Raw genomic sequence first — 17,710 nt, 5'->3', positions numbered from 1 at the left:
GTACACCATGTACCTCTGAACTGTAGTGGAGTAGAAGTGCAAAGTAGCATAACATGGAAATGATCAGGTAAAGTAACTCAACATTGTACTTAAGTACAGTACTTGAGTAAATGTACTTAGTTCCTCTCCTGATCTGTAAAACTCTCCCAACATATGCAGGTTAGCATCCGGCAGCTTCTATGTGCTGGGGACCCGTACTGTACATTTCTCTCATCACACTTTGGGCTCCTCAACATGTGTGGGTTCCCAGCAGGACTCTCTGAGCTGCAGACACATTCTTTCTGTGACTTTGTTCCAGATATTTGGAGCATAATAACTGAAGCTGTTTCTCCATGTTCAGGAACTCCCATCCCCCGAGTCCTGCGGCAGGAAGCGCTCCTTCTCTCCAAGAACTCCTGGACCCTGCAAGCTGGTCCAGAACCAGAGTCCCAGTGAGGAGTCCAGCCAATCGACCTCTCAGAGTTAAACTACACTACAACATTATTAAAGATCATGTTTAAAGTTAAAAAAGGATGCTTTCACACTGAATCCAGAAGTTTCTCAAGCTGCAGTCAAAGCAGATCATTTGTGAAATATATAAAAAAATTATAAAACTGTAATAACAATTACTCTGAATACTTTCTTTGGACATTTTATTTAAACGACATTTTAAACAAATATTTTAAATGTTTCTGGCTTTCTATCTGAGTGCTTTTCTCATGAATTAACGACTTAAATCTTGTTTTCTTTCTTGTGTATTTCATAATCCTTCAGGATATTATATATTTTGATATCCCATTTGTTGTACTTATATCCTGATTGATGAGTCAGCAGTAAAGCAGCCAGGCGTTAACGGTCAGCTGGCATGTGTATCTGTTCATTGGCTCATATGTGTAGCATGTTTAATGGCAGTGTGTTGAAAATGGCTGACAGGTGAATATGTCAGATCTCTGTGTGTTACTCAGAGAACCGTGTGCAGTGTTTTAGAAAGTGCAGAGTTGAATTGCAGATTGTGTGCAGAGCTGAAAATGTGTTTAGAGTTCTGTTTGATTTGATCCAGCCAGTTCTGCCACAGCAAAGCATAAGGGCTCAGAGCTTGGACCTATTGTGTTCACATTATATACGCTTCCTTTAGGCAATATTATATATATATATATGCCGTTAAATACTGTGTATTTTGTAAAACGTTTAAAAAAATTATAATTTCTTTTTTTAATCTTTAATACTCTGTTGTATGCATGCTTTAGGAAACATGAAGCTGTCTTTGTCTCTTTTCTGCTGTAACAATGTACATGTATCCTCTGTGGGACTAATAAAGGTATTCTGATTCTGATTCTGATTCTGATTCTGATTACACCTGCAGGAGCTTTCAGGACATCCCATTCCAAACTCTTAGGCATTCATTTGAAGTTGGTCCCCCTTTGCAGCTATAACAGCTTCCACTCTTCTGGGAAGGCTTTCTCCAGATCTTGGAGTGTGTCTGTGGGAAGCCCTTTCATCCAGAAGAGCATTAGTGAGGTCACACACTGATGTTGGACGAGAGGCTGGCTCTCTGATCTTTAAAAAATATTTTAAACATAGTATATGCAGTATACAAAGTCATTAAAACTAGCTGCACCTTTACCAGCTTTGATAACACTTTAATGATCAATCATTATAAAAATCATATATATTATTCTGAAATGGACCAATCTGCACAATGAATACTTTTACTTGTGGTACTTTAACTATATTTTGATGCTAATACTTTTACTTTTACTTGTAACCGAGTATTCCTACACTCTGGTACTTGTACTTTTACTTGCAAGATGGCGGTAGTGACCCCCGACTGTAATATGCAACAAGGGGTGTTTCTCAATCGCGAGTAAAGCTGCTTCAGAGCCACTATTTCAAGCATACTACGTCATCGAGTGCCGCCGAAGTACTGTTCCAATCTCCAGTATACTTGGAAATCTACCGAGCCCGGCGTACTCCGTTTGGAGAAATATCGAGTGTGCACATGAGTAGACTTCGCGGTCTTAAAATCCCCACAATGCTTTGCGCACGGACCAATTTCCCCAAATCTGTGGCGGGCGGAAGATGTAAGGCGGGGCCTCTCATATGACGCACACCTGCACACTTGCTAGCGTGTTCCTCTCTTTGTTTTCCGAATGTCAGGAAGTATTCTTGACTCGCTTCTGAAGCAAGATGCTCGGCAGACATGTGCTACCAAGCAAGCGTACTCGCGATTGAGAAACACCCACAGTCTCACGGCATTTTGTTTGTTTATCTAGCTTCGTAGCAGGAAAAGGGAGCTGACGTCACTTCTGGTTCACTCTTCTTCTTCGTGGTGTTATATTACAACCCAGTCTCACGGCATTTCGTGTTATAGTCACGAAATTAATCTATTGATTGGTGTTCACAAACACGATTTCGCCAATTTTTTCTTTTTCGTGTCACACAGAACGATTTTAAAAGCAATGTAAATAATAACAAATTAGAAGGAAAAAGACATTTAAAAAAATACAGATTTAAGTATTCTGACACAGAACGATTTTAGAAGCAATGTATTTATATTGGTAGTATGTTTCGTGCCTGCACCAAATAATAACAAATTAGAAGGAAAAAAAGATGACATAAAATACAGATGTCAGTATTCTGAGGCTCTGAGCCATTTCTTTTCCTCACTGACGGCAAAAAAACTCAGACATTATACAATTATGCAAGAACCAGGTAAGAACATGTTTTTATGAACCACACAGCTTCTGGTCTTCCAAGACCCGACCGGACAAAAAGACGTGTTGCAGGCACGAAACATACTACCAATAGAAATACATTGCATTTAAAATCGTTCTGTGTAACACGAAAAAAAGGTGAAAATCGTGTTGGTGAACACGAATCAATAGATTAAATTATTATTAAAAATGTCGTGACTAATAACACGAAATGCCGTGAGACTGGGTTGTAATATAACACCACGAAGAAGAAGAGTGAACCAGAAGTGACGTCAGCTCCCTTTTCCTGCTACGAAGCTAGATAAACAAACAAAAGCAATACATTAATTAAATATATTAACGAGTCTGAGGTCATTTTTCATTCCTCCTATGTAAAGATATGTCTACCAGGAACTCTATGTTTTCGTGAATCCTCTACAAGTGAAGGCTAATACAGGTTAGCATTGGTTTTAGCTGTCTGTCAGTAGTTAGCTTCGTTAGCTTGTGATGTTTGTTTTACGTCTGGGAAGAAGCGACATGAAGAAGATGAAGAAGCAGTGTTAGCATCTGCTGCACAACTGAAGGTAAGATATGTCTATTTAATATCATTTCTAACTGATTTAAATACATGAAAAGCACAAAAAACTGTCCTTTTACTCAAGTTATTATTGTTGTTGTGCATCAGTGCATGGTTGCTTACAGCGTGTGAAACGTCACCACTGCAGTGTTTTTAAAATAATAATAATAATACATTTTATTTATATGGCGCTTTTTTATGGTACTCAAAGACACGTGACATGTTTACATTCTTAACAGCAACATTTAAAATAACATATATAAAACACAACGTTAAGATAACACTGACTTAACAATTACCAACATGGAGAATATTTAATTCAGATGTTGTATGATATGTTTGAACCCTTTAAGGCAATCACATATTTTGTAGAATTCATGGATTGCTATTATCTACATAACACCTATATCACACTGTTATTAAAATTATACATGAATACACCAATGTTACACCATTATTACACCTATATTATACCCATGTTACACCCTCATAACACCCGTATTACACCTGTATTATACCCACATTACACTGTTATTAGACCCATATTACACATGAATACACCCATGTTACACCATTATTACACCTATATTATACCCATGTTACACCATTATTACACCTATATTATACCCATGTTACACCATTATTACACCTATATTATACCCATCTTACACCATTATTACACCTATATTATACCCATGTTACACTGTTATTAGACCCACATTTTACACAAAGATACAGCCTATCAAATGACCGCATCCCCCAGGATACAGAAACTATTTAATAATAATAATAATATATTAATTTTGTTAGCGCTTTTACAGGTGCTCAAAGACACTTTACAGATATAGTGAAAATAAAATAAAAGAACAACAAATAAATATATATAGTTAAAGTCAAATTAAAATCAAGCAATACAAAAACAATCACACATTAAAAGCCAGATTGAAGAGGTGAGTTTTTGTAAGTTTTTTGAAGCTGGTGAGGTCAGTGCAGTCTCTGATGGGTTGTGGGAGTGAGTTCCAGAGGGAGGGGGCAGCGACGGAGAAGGCTCTGGCAGGGGGAAGGGGTGTGGTGGTGCAGCAGGTCTGTGAGGTAGGGGGAAGGGGTGTGGTGGTGCAGCAGGTCTGTGAGGCAGGGGGAAGGGGTGTGGTGGTGCAGCATGTCTGTGAGGTAGGGGGGGGGGGGCTGATTGTTGAGGGCTTTGTGAGTAATGAGGAGGACTTTGAAGTCGATTCTTTGACGGACGGGGAGCCAGTGGAGGTTCTGCAGGACGGGAGTGATGTGGTCTCGGAAGCGGGTGTGGGTTTGGGTGAGGAGGCGGGCAGCAGAGTTCTGGATATGTTGGAGTTTATTGAGGAGGTTGGATGGTATGCCGTAGAGCAGGGGTGTCAAACTCAAGGCCCGGGGGCCAAATCCGGCCCGCAACTTCATTTTATGTGGCCCGCAAGAGCTTGCAAAGAATATAATACGTTTATTATATGGTCACATGCCACTTTACAGAAGCAGGTGCCATGTCCCACAATGCATCTCATTTTGTGACATGCGCACTGAAGAGACTTGCAATTATTTGCCCTGGACTTCTGCTTTCAGACGTATATAATTATGAAGTTATTATCCTATCCGATAATAATCCAATGCAGAGGCAATAATGTAATATAATACATTATTTTATGTATATTATATATTTATATATGTATAGTTATATAGTTACAACCGGCCCTTTGAGTGCAACCATAATGCTGATGTGGCCCGCGATGAAATTGAGTTTGATACCCCTGCCGTAGAGGATGCTATTGCAGTAGTCGAGTCGTGATGTGATGAATGAGTGATGGGGTATTTAAGGGGTAAATGTGATATTTAAACTTACATTTGGGGCTCTATTTTAGAAATAAATCCTGTGGTCTTTATATTGTTGCATCGACTCAGTGGTCTTGTGTCTTATCTGTCAAAGAGAAACCATTATTTATTTTATTTCTATTATCATACCTTTGACCTCCTTGTGTCTATCTGATCAAATGTTATATTTTGCTGCATGTACCTTTTAAAGTTCTTAACAAATAATCTGAGGGGAATTTCTTGGTGTTTGTTTTTGATGTGTCATTTTGTAAAGCACTTTGAGCTGCATGTGTTGTATGAAAAGTGCTGTATAAATAAAGCTTTATTATCTTCTTCTCCTCTCTCCTCCACAGATTGTCAGGTTGTGGGAACCTTGGCGCAGGTTTTAACCCGAAGTGCTCTCCTTTCATCTGGTCTTCATGGCGTGGGCTCTGAAGCTTCCTCTCACGGACGAGGTGATCGAGTCTGGTTTGGTGCAGGATTTCGATGCCAGTCTGTCGGGCATCGGGCAGGAGCTCGGGGCGGGGGCGTACAGCATGAGGTACTGCAGACATCTGAATCAGAAACCCTTTACTAACGGGAAGGGGGTTGAATATTCTATATCAGCGGTTCCCAACCTTTTTCAACTCAGGGCCCACTTAAGAATACAAAAAAATATATATAAAAATGTTTCGTGGCCCACATCGAACAATAAACAATACGGAGGCTAAATAAAGTTCTGATTGGTCGATTCAGAACAGGGTCTCCAGGGTCTTCAGGGTCTCCAGGGTCTTCAGGGTCTCCAGGGTCTCCAGGGTCTCCAGGTCCAGACCGTGACCCCCCAGCTGGTTCTGAACTCTCAGGGTCAGATCATCGCCACGCTGGGAAACGGATGTGCTGTGACGTCGGCTGCAGTTCTGCCCAAAGTCGCTGCTCCTCCAACATTCACCAAACCCATCTCACAGGTACAGCCTGTCTGTGATTGGGTGGAATACAAAGTGGTTTCTGCTTTGAAACAGACCGAAAGCTACTGAAAGCTTATAAAGTGGTGCAGTGATGACGTATTTTTGTAGGCCGCATGGGTTCCCTCGACAAAAAAAGCAACGGGATTTCTCCATAGGATTTTGGAATATTGTAAAAATGAAGATCTGTGGAAAACGAACCTGTTTGATAAATGCACGTTTTGTTCAGCCGGATAATCTCCACATGTCTACCCTACTTTTATAATTTTTCAAATCATAAATCTAATCGCCAGAAGCAAAATGCTAATGTGATGCTATGAAGGAACTACAGCCGAGTACAGCAGCACGACTTCAACGTCACGCCAACTTAAGATCCATATTCAAACACACAGATTCTAAATGTTACGAGTTGAAGCGTTTGTTTGAACAGTTAGCAGGAGGCAGGTACTTGCTTTCAAGCAGAACAGGGCAAACTAACTTACAGGAGTGTTTACGTGTTCGGCGTAATGACGTACAACGGCCTCCACAACTTCTGTAGTCCTATTCAGCCACTTGGTAACAACAGTAGTGTTACCAATCCCGCTTCAATCACATTAGTATGCATAAAAAAGTGACAGGTCACACCTTCTAAGTCCCGCCCCCTAATTATGCTAATGAGCCCCCTTTGATATGCTAATGAGCCCCTTTGTTCGAGGTGTTATCGCGTATAGGTGTTACATCCCCCCGGTAGCCCCCACCCCCCTCAGCCCGCCCCCCTCCCCCTCACATACAGGTGTTACATCCTCACCGGTAGCCCCCACCCTTCTCAGCCCCCACCCTTCTCAGCCCCCACCCTTCTCAGCCCCCACCCCGCTCAGCCCCCACCCTCTCAACCCACCACCTCCTTACAGCAGGTTTCACATCCCCCCTGTCGCCCCCACCCCCCTCCTCAGCCCCCACCCCTCTCAACCCCCTCCTCCTCCCCCCTCCTGTCCGGTCGGCATGTTCGTTACAGTTTAAATCTTCCGGGGCAGAATTAGAAAAGTGCCGGTTAAAGGTCTTCTATGTTATTTAATGAGCTTTGAAACAAACTGATATGATTCGATATTAAACCAACTAATTATAGTAGATTAATTAACTATTCAAAAACGTGTACAGTAATTTACAATAACACGGGAATAATAAACGGACTGCTCTCCCCCCTCCTGACAACACGTCAGTATCAACGTCGCGGGTCCAATAATGAGTGACTCGACAGTAAAACTAAAACATATCTATAAATAGTTTAGGTAGTTTGAGAGGTAAATAAAATAGCTACGTGTGATATCTGAAGAGTGTGTTTTGTTCCGCTCACCGCATGCAGAGATGCATGTCGAATAGTCCGCAGCATCGGATCTCCCCCCGTCAGCAACAGCGGGTCTCCCCCCGTCAGATTAGACTTTACTAGCGTTTATGTCCATGCGCAATCAGCCCATACAGGACATCTTTTGTCTGTCACACACTATTCTTGTATGTCACATAAGTGGTGCAGCTGATGCTGTATTGCGCTAAAGGGGATATCATTTTGGCCGGAGAGATTTCCCTCCACACACACACACACACACACACACACACACACACACACACACACACACACACACACACACACACACACACACACACACACACACACACACACACACACACACACACATACCCGTATTCCCCTCCTACCCAGCCCCTTTTTATTTATTTTTAATAAGAGTTGGGTTAATAACTAAGGAGGCTCTCTTGAAGTGTACGGATGGTGAACTAATGTTTAATTACTAAACTAACTATAAGGGCCTCTCTTATTGAAAGGAGGGGTAATCTGGTAATAAATGCAACAAAGTCTCTCTGAAGAGGTTGGCAATAAATTAAAGATCTTAATGACCCCATGGTGTTTGGTTTTTTCTTTATGTTTAATTACATCAATCCATTAATAAAATAATCCCTATATGAAGTTATATGTGTCATCTTTCCTGAAACTGACGTGCTGTCCGTTTTACAAACAAGTTATCTTTCTGCTTCTTCACCCCTGAATTTTCCTCCCCCGTCCCTATTACTTCAGCCATCACAACAGCAATCAAGTCAGATCTGTGAAATTAAACACCTCTTCCCAAAGCGTGACTTCCCTATTGGGGGAGTGGGGCAGTAGGGCCTAACCCGATTTGGCCAAATATACTAACATGCAGAACATATGGTATGTTTGAAAAAAGACTAACCATCTATCCAGTTCAAGCTGTCTTTAAGATGTGACATTGCGCTCTGACTTTTTCCCGTAAAATCGTGACAAACTATTACTTAAATTTGACCTCATACTGCTTGGTTGAAAATGATAGATGAGCATTTTACCAACAGATCAACGCGCAATCAACCCATACAGGACATCTCTTTCTACACATTATGTGTTATCACTATAATATCATGTCATTATTTAATGTTGTTTTGTTTGTGTGTGTGTGTGTACAACGAAGTCTCTTTGAGAGGAAAAATTATAATTTAAAGATCTTATTACCCCCTTATTGTTTAACTACTTCACACAACTATTAAAGAATCCCTATATGAAGTTACATGAGGCTACATTTACTGGTGTGCTTCCCTAGATGATGTAAATAGTCTAAGTGTCATGTTAGGGGGGCATTACGGACCTCAGGAGTCCGCCCTTGGAGGCTTGGAGAGCGGATAAAGAGAGGTGTATTTTACTGGTGTTGAGCGCTGGATGATGTAAATAGTCCAAGTGCCATGGAACTCAGGAGTCCGCCCTTTGAGGCGTTGTTAACATTAATGCTTTTTGCTTTTGTTTTTGTTACTAAGATACTTTTTAGCCTTATGATAGGATGAACTTAAGCTGTAGTCAATAAAGACATGTTTAATAGAGTGTTGCTGGTAGAGAACATACCTGCGCAGCACTCCACCACGTCGTGGCTTTGGCTTCATGGCCTTCACTGTCCTCTCCCTTTGAGTTTTTTCAAAGGCTGGGATACATTTTCCAAATGATCACTTGTTACATGGTGACAAACATATGGTTATATAACCTTAAAGAACTAACAAAAAATAATTAAGTATTTGCAATGCATAAACATAGAAGTTATCACTGTCATATTATGATTACTTAATGTAAGTAAGTTTAAGTAAAACTAACACAAGTCAATATTATTCACCTGGGCATTAGTGGGCTTGAGGGTCTCAGGGAGCGTGGACAAAGTGACTTGTCTCTGTATTTGAGGATTCTCAGTGCAGGCACTAACAGGAAGCTGCTGTGCATTAGTGGAGAGTCCTCTGAAGGCAGCTGTTATTTCATTCACACACTCATCTGTTACCTGCTGACTCCTCATAGTAAGTCTAGCCAAGTCAGCTGTTAAGTTGTCCATACCATCGCTTGATAACTGGTAACTTTTGATTGACAGTCCAGCCATGGCAGCTGCCAACTCGTCCATATAATTCTTAAGAACGTGGTGACAATACTACAAAAAAGTGTATATATTAGGTCAGTTAACCTTGAAGAGCTAAACAGTTCAAGTGGTAAGTAACTAAGTATTTGCAATGAATAAACATAGAAATGATCACTGTCATATTATATAATCACTTAATATGGAGATAAGTAAAACTGACACAGACAGTTTAAACTGCTTGTTAAAACGCTATTGCTTATTGTGTTTTCTCAGCACACTAACATAAATAAGGATGTATAATATAAAAAACTAGAAAACGATATAGTATTTTCAAGTCTTAATTTAGTATGGTAAAATTAAGAATAAGTCACATTAAAGTGTGTCATGATTTTCCGTAAAAAAGTCAAGTATAGTTTGTCAAAAGAATATGAAAAAATCATTTTGTAGAGTAGTATGTTGAAAATCTCAGTGTTTAACTGAACACACCTACATGTGATAACGCCTCGAACAAAGGGGTAATTAGCATACAAAGGGGGGTCACTAGCATCAGAGGGGGAAAGGTGCTACGGGAATGAACTTTGAGGAGGGGGAACTTGTAAGAATTTCCAGCTTTTGAAGACAATTATATGGTACCCGTCCTTACAGCTAAACAAATCCTATGCCAGGTATTCTACAGACCACAAGAAGCACAAGAAGCCCCAGAAAGGATTACATTCAGAGCTAATAATGGTGAAACCGAAGAAGAAGCAAAGCAGATTATAATCGTTGCGGGTGAAAGGATAGAGAATTTGCAAGTGATGTTAATGCACTTATCTGATATAAAAAAAAATGCATTCATTTACTTCCAAGAGACCCCTAAACATCTACTTGGGCAATGTGAATTGAACGATAAACCGATCACTGTAAATGAAACGCGGAGAGAAGCAGCAGTGCAAATCGTTAAGTCTATTACCTTGAATGCACTACGACATTAACTTGGTCAAATGTAATATGTCTTTCTGAAAATGTGGCGAATGGTGTGTTTTTCAATTAAGCAACCATAACAAATGAAAATGTGTTTTATTTTTGCTTTCATATATAGTAATAGTATTAACTCCTTTGACTAGACTGTACTAAAATAAGACGTTTCACTGTTAAATAAAAAATGGAAGTAGAAAATCGAGATAATGATGAGGTTCGTTATGTATCCAGTAACTATGAACAGCAGTTGAAAATGTTATTTAACCCTTTAACTCTAATAGACAAATCTAAAATAGCCTCTAGCTTATCTATACATTTGGGATTTTAACACTTATTCACTGACACAAGGCAGATTATGGCTTTTTTCTCATGCCAAGATACTTTTAGACACACTCTGAGGTATGCAAAACCTTAAAACTAGAAAATGAAGTACATTGTCTGATTAGATTTTTTCGTAAAGACTGTTTCTCTAAAAGGCAAGTTTGTGATTTTTAACACTTATTTACTGACACAAGGCAGATTTTGACTTTTTTTCTCTTTTCATGTGTTACCAAGATACCTTTTAGATACACTTTTATGTATGCAACACTTAACAAAGGGGTATAATATGAAGTACTTTGTAAGGGAATGGGGGTTTCTTTAATACCCCTTTTTTATTTCTAAAAAACACTTGTACAGTTAAATAATGTAGGTTTTTCTCTGATATTCTAGTTATTTTCAGCTACCAAGATACTTTTGTTGATACACTTTTATGTAGGAACATTTGGCAACTGGTAGAATGTCAATTATTTTGTAACAAAAATGTATTTTCTTAAAGACTGTGACTCTAAAAGGGAAGTTGGTGATTTTAACACTTCTATTTTTCCCCCGTTGTCTTTCACTTACTGTTTTGATACAGTTTTATGTATGACAACTTTACAACTGGTAGAAAGTTAAGTACTTTTTCTTTCATATTATTTTAACACAACATTACTTTTTTCATATTTTTCAACATACTGTGATATATATATTTTTTTTTTCTCTCCATTATATTTTGATGTGGCGAATGGTGTGTTTTTCAATTAAACAACCATAACAAATGAAAATGTGTTTTATTTTTGCTTTCATATATAGTAATAGTATTAACTCCTCTGACTAGACTGTACTAAAATAAGACGTTTCACTGTTAAATAAAAATGGAAGTAGAAAATCGAGATAATGATGAGGCTCGTTATGTATCCAGTAACTATGAACAGCAGTTTGAAAATGTTATTTAACCCTTTAACTCTAATTGACAAATCTAAAATAGCCTCTAGCTTATCTATAAGTTTGTGATTTTAACACTTATTCACTGACACAAGGCAGATTATGGCTTTTTTCTCTTGCCAAGATACCTTTAGACACACTCTGAGGTATGCAAAACCTTAAAACTAGAAAATGAAGTACATTGTCTGATTAGATTTTTTCGTAAAGACTGTTTCTCTAAAAGGCAAGTTTGTGATTTTTAACACTTATTTACTGACACAAGGCAGATTTTGACTTTTTTTCTCTTTTCATGTGTTACCAAGATACTTTTTAGATACACTTTTATGTATGCAACACTTAACAAAGGGGTATAATATGAAGTACTTTGTAAGGGAATGAGGGTTTCTTTAATACCCCTTTTTTATTTCTAAAAAACACTTGTACAGTTAAATAATGTAGGTTTTTCTCTGATATTCTAGTTATTTTCAGCTACCAAGATACTTTTGTTGATACACTTTTATGTAGGAACATTTGGCAACTGGTAGAATGTCAATTATTTTGTAACAAAAATGTATTTTCTTAAAGACTGTGACTCTAAAAGGGAAGTTGGTGATTTTAACACTTCTATTTTTTCCCCCGTTGTCTTTCACTTACTGTTTTGATACAGTTTTATGTATGACAACTTTACAACTGGTAGAAAGTTAAGTACTTTTTCTTTCATATTATTTTAACACAACATTACTTTTTTCATATTTTTCAACATACTGTGATATATATATATATTTTTTTCTCTCCATTATATTTTTGAATATACAGCAAATGTATTGCTTGCCTCGACGGGGAGGGATTGCATTGAATTAAAGCAGCGGGAGCAAACGCTTGCCTCGGGGAGGGAGAAAAAAAGCCACAGCGGAGAATAAACAGAAGGGTAACCATGGTAACAATGGGCGGGAAGTCTTCTTCGCTGCTTTTGTGGCAGACTACAGCGCCACTTACAGGCCTGTTGTCCTGACGTCAGGACAGTGTTCAAATCTGGATCAGTTTTTATCAGATCCGTTGCAGCCCCTTTTTTAGAGATTTGGGTATGGAGGAAAATAGAGAGGGTTGTGTTTTCTGACACTTGGTGAGTTCCCTGGAACACCGGGGACACATATTCATGTATAAAAGACGTACAAAAGTGCATTTTGCATGATAGGTCCCCTTTAAGTGAGGTTTTGAATGCAAGATGTTCACTGGGTTATTTTTTGTTATCACACTGTGGTTTTAATATGTTTATTTCAATAACTTTGTTGAGCTTGTGTTTAGCTCTATTTCTATCTCACTGAACATAGTCTCTGTGTGTGAACTGGTTCAGCTGATAAGGCTGGTTATGAATCAAGAGGAGGACCTGCAGACAGGGAGGGAAGTTGAAAGTGAAAGTAGGAAGTCAGACTTGTCAGAGTGCCAGAAGCCATTTTACAGCTCGACGGAGCAGGAGGACAACAGGGTGAGTGTTAACACCAGGATCTGCTTTTTAACACATTATTTACTCTGTTTTACTGGATGTCAGAACATCAGCGTCCTAGAGTCCAAAGAGACTTCTACAAGTGGTGTAAACTGTTTTTATTTCCTGTTCTGACTCATCAAAGCAACATAACATGCGACAGCTCAGCGCAGTCAAAATGGGGAGCGGCCTGTCTGAAGTCTGACTGATTTGATGTATTTGAACCAAGTGTTAAACTTTCCTGTCGGCTCCCAGACCGTAGTGGAGGAAACAGGGGTGACTCTCTGCAGTCTTCCAGGGCCGAAGCAAGAAACTTTGGGTTCAATAACCCACTTTTCAATAAGGCAGACAGGCGAGCTCTTCTTTGGGAGGCCGTTGCATTTATTAAGGTCTTTGTTACAGGTCTAACTTTGAAGACACACGACAGACCTTTGCTGCTGCTTCGTTCACTTCAAAAAACAACACACCACCGCTCGCTCACTCTCCCGCTCGCTCTAACATGCGCACACACATGCAACGAGCCAACCCACCCCCCCCCCTCTTCGCTCTCTCCTCTCGCTCTCCTCTCTATCTCTCTCTCTCTCCTCATCCTCGTCTCTCGCTCTCTCTCCTCTCTCTCTCTCTCCTCTCTCCGTCGATCGTCTCTCCGTCTCTCGTAAGCTCTCGTCCTCTCTCGTCTCTGCTCTTCTCTTCTCGTCTCTCTCTCTTAAAGGGGACAGCTGCCTGACTCTGCATGACCCTAATATCATAACACAAGTTTATTATTATGATGTTACGATTTGTGTGTGTGTGTGGGTGTGGTGTGTGTGTGTGTGTGTGGTGTGTGTGTGTGGTGGTGTGTGTGTGTGTGTGTGTGTGTGTGGTGTGTGTGTGTGTGTGTGTGGGTGTGTGTGTGTGTGTGTGTGTGTGTGTGTGTGTGTGTATGGGTGTGTGTGGTGTGTGTGTGTGTGTGTGTGTGTGTGTGTGTGTGTGAGAGACTCGGCTCTATTATAGAACGAAAAAAGCAAACATCAAGAACTTCAAAGTAAAAGTCTTTAATTATTCAATTTTTAAAAGGAAAAAGTCCCGTCAAAATAACGAGATGATCCAATCACAGAGCTCCAGTGCTCTGTCACTTATTTCATAAAATAGATCACCAACATATTTGTATATAAAGGAGAAAATATCATACATAAGAACACAAATATACAATAAATATATTACACTTCCAATAAATTCAATAATTATTTTTATTTTTGCGAAATAAATAAATATAAATACCATTTGAACTCTCATTGCAAACAGTTGATTAGTGGAAAGCTTTAAAAACATGAATACACATTCCCTCCCCCTCTGACATCTCTCCCCTGACCTCTCCACCCTGCCTCCCACCTTTCCCCCTGCCCCAAATGGTCCTGGACTTTAATAACTATTCTAATAACTGATCTAATAACTATTCTAATAACTGATCTAATAACTGTTCTAATAATTGTTCTAATAACTGATCTAATAACTGATCTAATAACTGATCTAATAATTGTTCTAATAACTGTTCTAATAACTGATCTAATAACTATTCTAATAATTGTTCTAATAACTGATCTAATAACTGATCTAATAACTGTTCTAATAATTGTTCTAATAACTGATCTAATAACTGATCTAATAACTGTTCTAATAACTGATCTAATAAATATCCAGACTGAGTACAAGTTGCTCACTCTGACTTGTTTTGATGTCTAAATATATTGGTTCTCAGTGATCAGCTGATGTCAGAGCTGCTGAGTCTTCTTCACTTTTTAGTCAAGTAGACTATGTACTCGGGGATGTTCCCGACGGCGGCGGTTGAAGAAGGCGTTGAACCAATTCAACCGCCGCGGTGTGCTCGTCGGCTCCTCCACCTGCACAGCCTCCTCCTCCCCCACCTCCACCTGCACCCCACATCGTAGCTTCAGCGTCCGGTTCTCCTCTCGCAGGCGGGCGATCTCCAGATCCTTCTCCTCTTTCTCCACATGGAGCTTTCTGTTGATCCTCAACAAAGTGACGATGTCCACATTATTCTCGTCAGCAAACAGTTCTCTCAGATCCTGGTTCTCCTTTCTCAAGATGTCCATCTCTGCTTCGGCCTTCATCTGCGTCTTGAGGAGATTTCCATATCTCAGGTTCAGGTTCTCCAAGTCATCCCTCAAGACGGGAATCTCCATATAAACCTTTGCTTCCTCACAAGGTTCTTTAGGTTCTGTGAGATCCTGGTTCCCCTCTAGCAAAGCATCTATCTCTCCATCCTTTACTTCCTCACAAGGTTCTTTAGGTTCTGTGAGATCCTGGTTCTCCTTTAGCAAAGAATCTATCCCTCCACCCTTTACTTCCTCACAAGGTTCTTTAGGTTCTGTGAGATCCTGGTTCTCCTCTAGCAAAGCATCTATCGCTCCTTTCTTTACTCCCTCACAAGGTTCTTTAGGTTCTGTGAGATCCTGGTTCTCCTCTAGCAAAGCATCTATCTCTCCTTTCTTTACTCCCTCACAAGGTTCTTTAGGTTCTGTGAGATCCTGGTTCTCCTCTAGCAAAGCATCTATCTCTCCTTTCTTTACTCCCTCACAAGGTTCTTTAGGTTCTGTGAGATCCTGGTTCTCCTTTAGCAAAGAATCTATCTCTCCTTCCTTTACTTCCTCACAGGATTCTTTAGGTTCTGTGAGTTCCTGGTTCTCCTCTAGCAAAGCATCTATCTCTCCTTTCTTTACTTCCTCACAAGGTTCTTTAGGTTCTGTGATATCCTGGTTCTCCAAGTAGACTATGTACTCGGGGATGTTCCGACGGCGGCGGTTGAAGAAGGCGTTGAACCAATTCAACCGCCGCGGTGTGCTCGTCGGCTCCTCCACCTGCACAGCCTCCTCCTCCCCCACCTCCACCTGCACCCCACATCGTAGCTTCAGCGTCCGGTTCTCCTCTCGCAGGCGGGCGATCTCCAGATCCTTCTCCCCTTTCTCCACATGGAGCTTTCTGTAGATCCTCAACAAAGTGAGGATGTCCACATTATTGTCGTTAGCACACAGTTCTCTCAGATCCTGGTTCACCTTTCTCAAGATGTCCATCTCTGCTTCGGCCTTCATCTGCGTCTTGAGGAGATTTCCATATCTCAGGTTCAGGTTCTCCAAGTCATCCCTCAAGACGTTCCGCTGAATCTCCATATAAACCTTTACTTCCTCACAATGTTCCTTCTGTTCTGTGAGATCCTGGTTCTCCTCTAGCAAATCATCTATCTCTCCATCCTTTGCTTCCTCACAAGGTTCTTTGGGTTCTGTGAGATCCTGGTTCCCCTCTAGCAAAGCATCTATCTCTCCATCCTTTACTTCCTCACAAGGTTCTTTAGGTTCTGTGAGATCCTGGTTCTCCTTTAGCAAAGAATCTATCCCTCCACCCTTTACTTCCTCACAAGGTTCTTTAGGTTCTGTAAGATCCTGGTTCTCCTCTAGCAAAGCATCTATCTCTCCTTTCTTTACTCCCTCACAAGGTTCTTTAGGTTCTGTGAGATCCTGGTTCTCCTTTAGCAAAGCATCTATCTCTCCTTTCTTTACTCCCTCACAAGGTTCTTTAGGTTCTGTGAGATCCTGGTTCTCCTCTAGCAAAGCATCTATTTCTCCATCCTTTGCTTCCTCACAAGGTTCTTTAGGTTCTGTGAGATCCTGGTTCCCCTCTAGCAAAGCATCTATCTCTCCATCCTTTACTTCCTCACAAGGTTCTTTAGGTTCTGTGAGATCCTGGTTCTCCTTTAGCAAAGAATCTATCCCTCCACCCTTTACTTCCTCACAAGGTTCTTTAGGTTCTGTGAGATCCTGGTTCTCCTCTAGCAAATCATCTATCTCTCCATCCTTTGCTTCCTCACAAGGTTCTTTGGGTTCTGTGAGATCCTGGTTCCCCTCTAGCAAAGCATCTATCTCTCCATCCTTTACTTCCTCACAAGGTTCTTTAGGTTCTGTGAGATCCTGGTTCTCCTCTAGCAAAGCATCTATCTCTCCTTTCTTTACTCCCTCACAAGGTTCTTTAGGTTCTGTGAGATCCTGGTTCTCCTCTAGCAAAGCATCCATCTCTCTTTTGGTCTCATTGGTTAAGACTCTCTTCTCCTCCTTCAGGTCTTCCTCCTCCGTCTGGGAGGCCTGCTCCTGCATCTTCTCCTCCTTCTCCTCCTTCTCCTCCTTCAGGTCTTCCCCCTCCGTCTGGGAGGCCTGCTCCTGCATCTTCTCCTCCTTCAGGTCTTCCTCCTCTGTCTGAGAGGCCTGGTCCTGCATCTTCTCCTCCTTCTCCTCCTTCAGGTCTTCCTCCTCCATCTGGGAGGCCTGGTCCTGCATCTTCTCCTCCTTCTTTCTTCTTAAACTCCTCTCCAGCTCCAGCTTCCCGTCCTGAACCTGTTTCCTCAGAAGTTGGATCTTAAACTCATGCACTTTGCAGCCCTTTGGTTTCACTGGAGGCGGATTTTTCCTCAGAGGAACATCTGAAGGAACATCTGAAGGAACGTCTGAAGGAACATCTGAAGGAACATCTGAAGGAACGTCTGAAAAACTGACCGCCAGCTGCTCTCTGTTGTCCTCCATCTCTATGAATGAGCTGCTGTTTAGCTAACAGGGGCTAAATGTACTTATTGGACTTTA

The 17,710-nt window shown here is 40.6% G+C and overlaps 1 protein-coding gene across 2 annotated transcripts; it reads left to right on the top strand.

Moving 5' to 3' along the window:
* Positions 1 to 2,975: 2,975 nt before the first annotated feature.
* LOC117483879 (collagen alpha-1(VI) chain-like) lies at positions 2,976 to 6,167 on the top strand. 2 transcript variants are annotated; one of them, XM_034132206.1, is made up of 3 exons: positions 2,976 to 3,129; positions 5,439 to 5,626; positions 5,821 to 6,167. In XM_034132206.1, exons 2-3 carry the CDS (start codon positions 5,505 to 5,507, stop codon positions 6,044 to 6,046), a joined length of 348 nt encoding a protein of 115 aa, XP_033988097.1. In that variant the 5' UTR covers positions 2,976 to 3,129; positions 5,439 to 5,504; the 3' UTR covers positions 6,047 to 6,167. The 2 variants fall into 2 exon arrangements, with proteins under 2 accessions (XP_033988097.1, XP_033988096.1); XM_034132205.1 differs by lacking the exon at positions 2,976 to 3,129 and adding an exon at positions 3,148 to 3,256.
* The last annotated feature ends 11,543 nt before the right edge of the window (positions 6,168 to 17,710 follow it).

The sequence above is a fragment of the Trematomus bernacchii genome, unplaced genomic scaffold (genome assembly GCF_902827165.1).
Source record: "Trematomus bernacchii unplaced genomic scaffold, fTreBer1.1, whole genome shotgun sequence".
Lineage (NCBI taxonomy): Eukaryota > Metazoa > Chordata > Actinopteri > Perciformes > Nototheniidae > Trematomus > Trematomus bernacchii.
This window is presented reverse-complemented; position numbering and strand designations above follow the sequence as displayed.

What these genes read in the sequence shown, in the direction of transcription:
- LOC117483879 (XM_034132206.1), top strand. Translation starts at nt 5,505, where the DNA reads ATGGCGTGGGCTCTGAAGCTTCCTCTCACGGACGAGGTGATCGAGTCT. An exon ending in GCGGGGGCGTACAGCATGAG is followed by an intron (nt 5,627 to 5,820) that starts GTACTGCAGACA and finishes TGGTCGATTCAG; the next exon opens with AACAGGGTCTCCAGGGTCTT.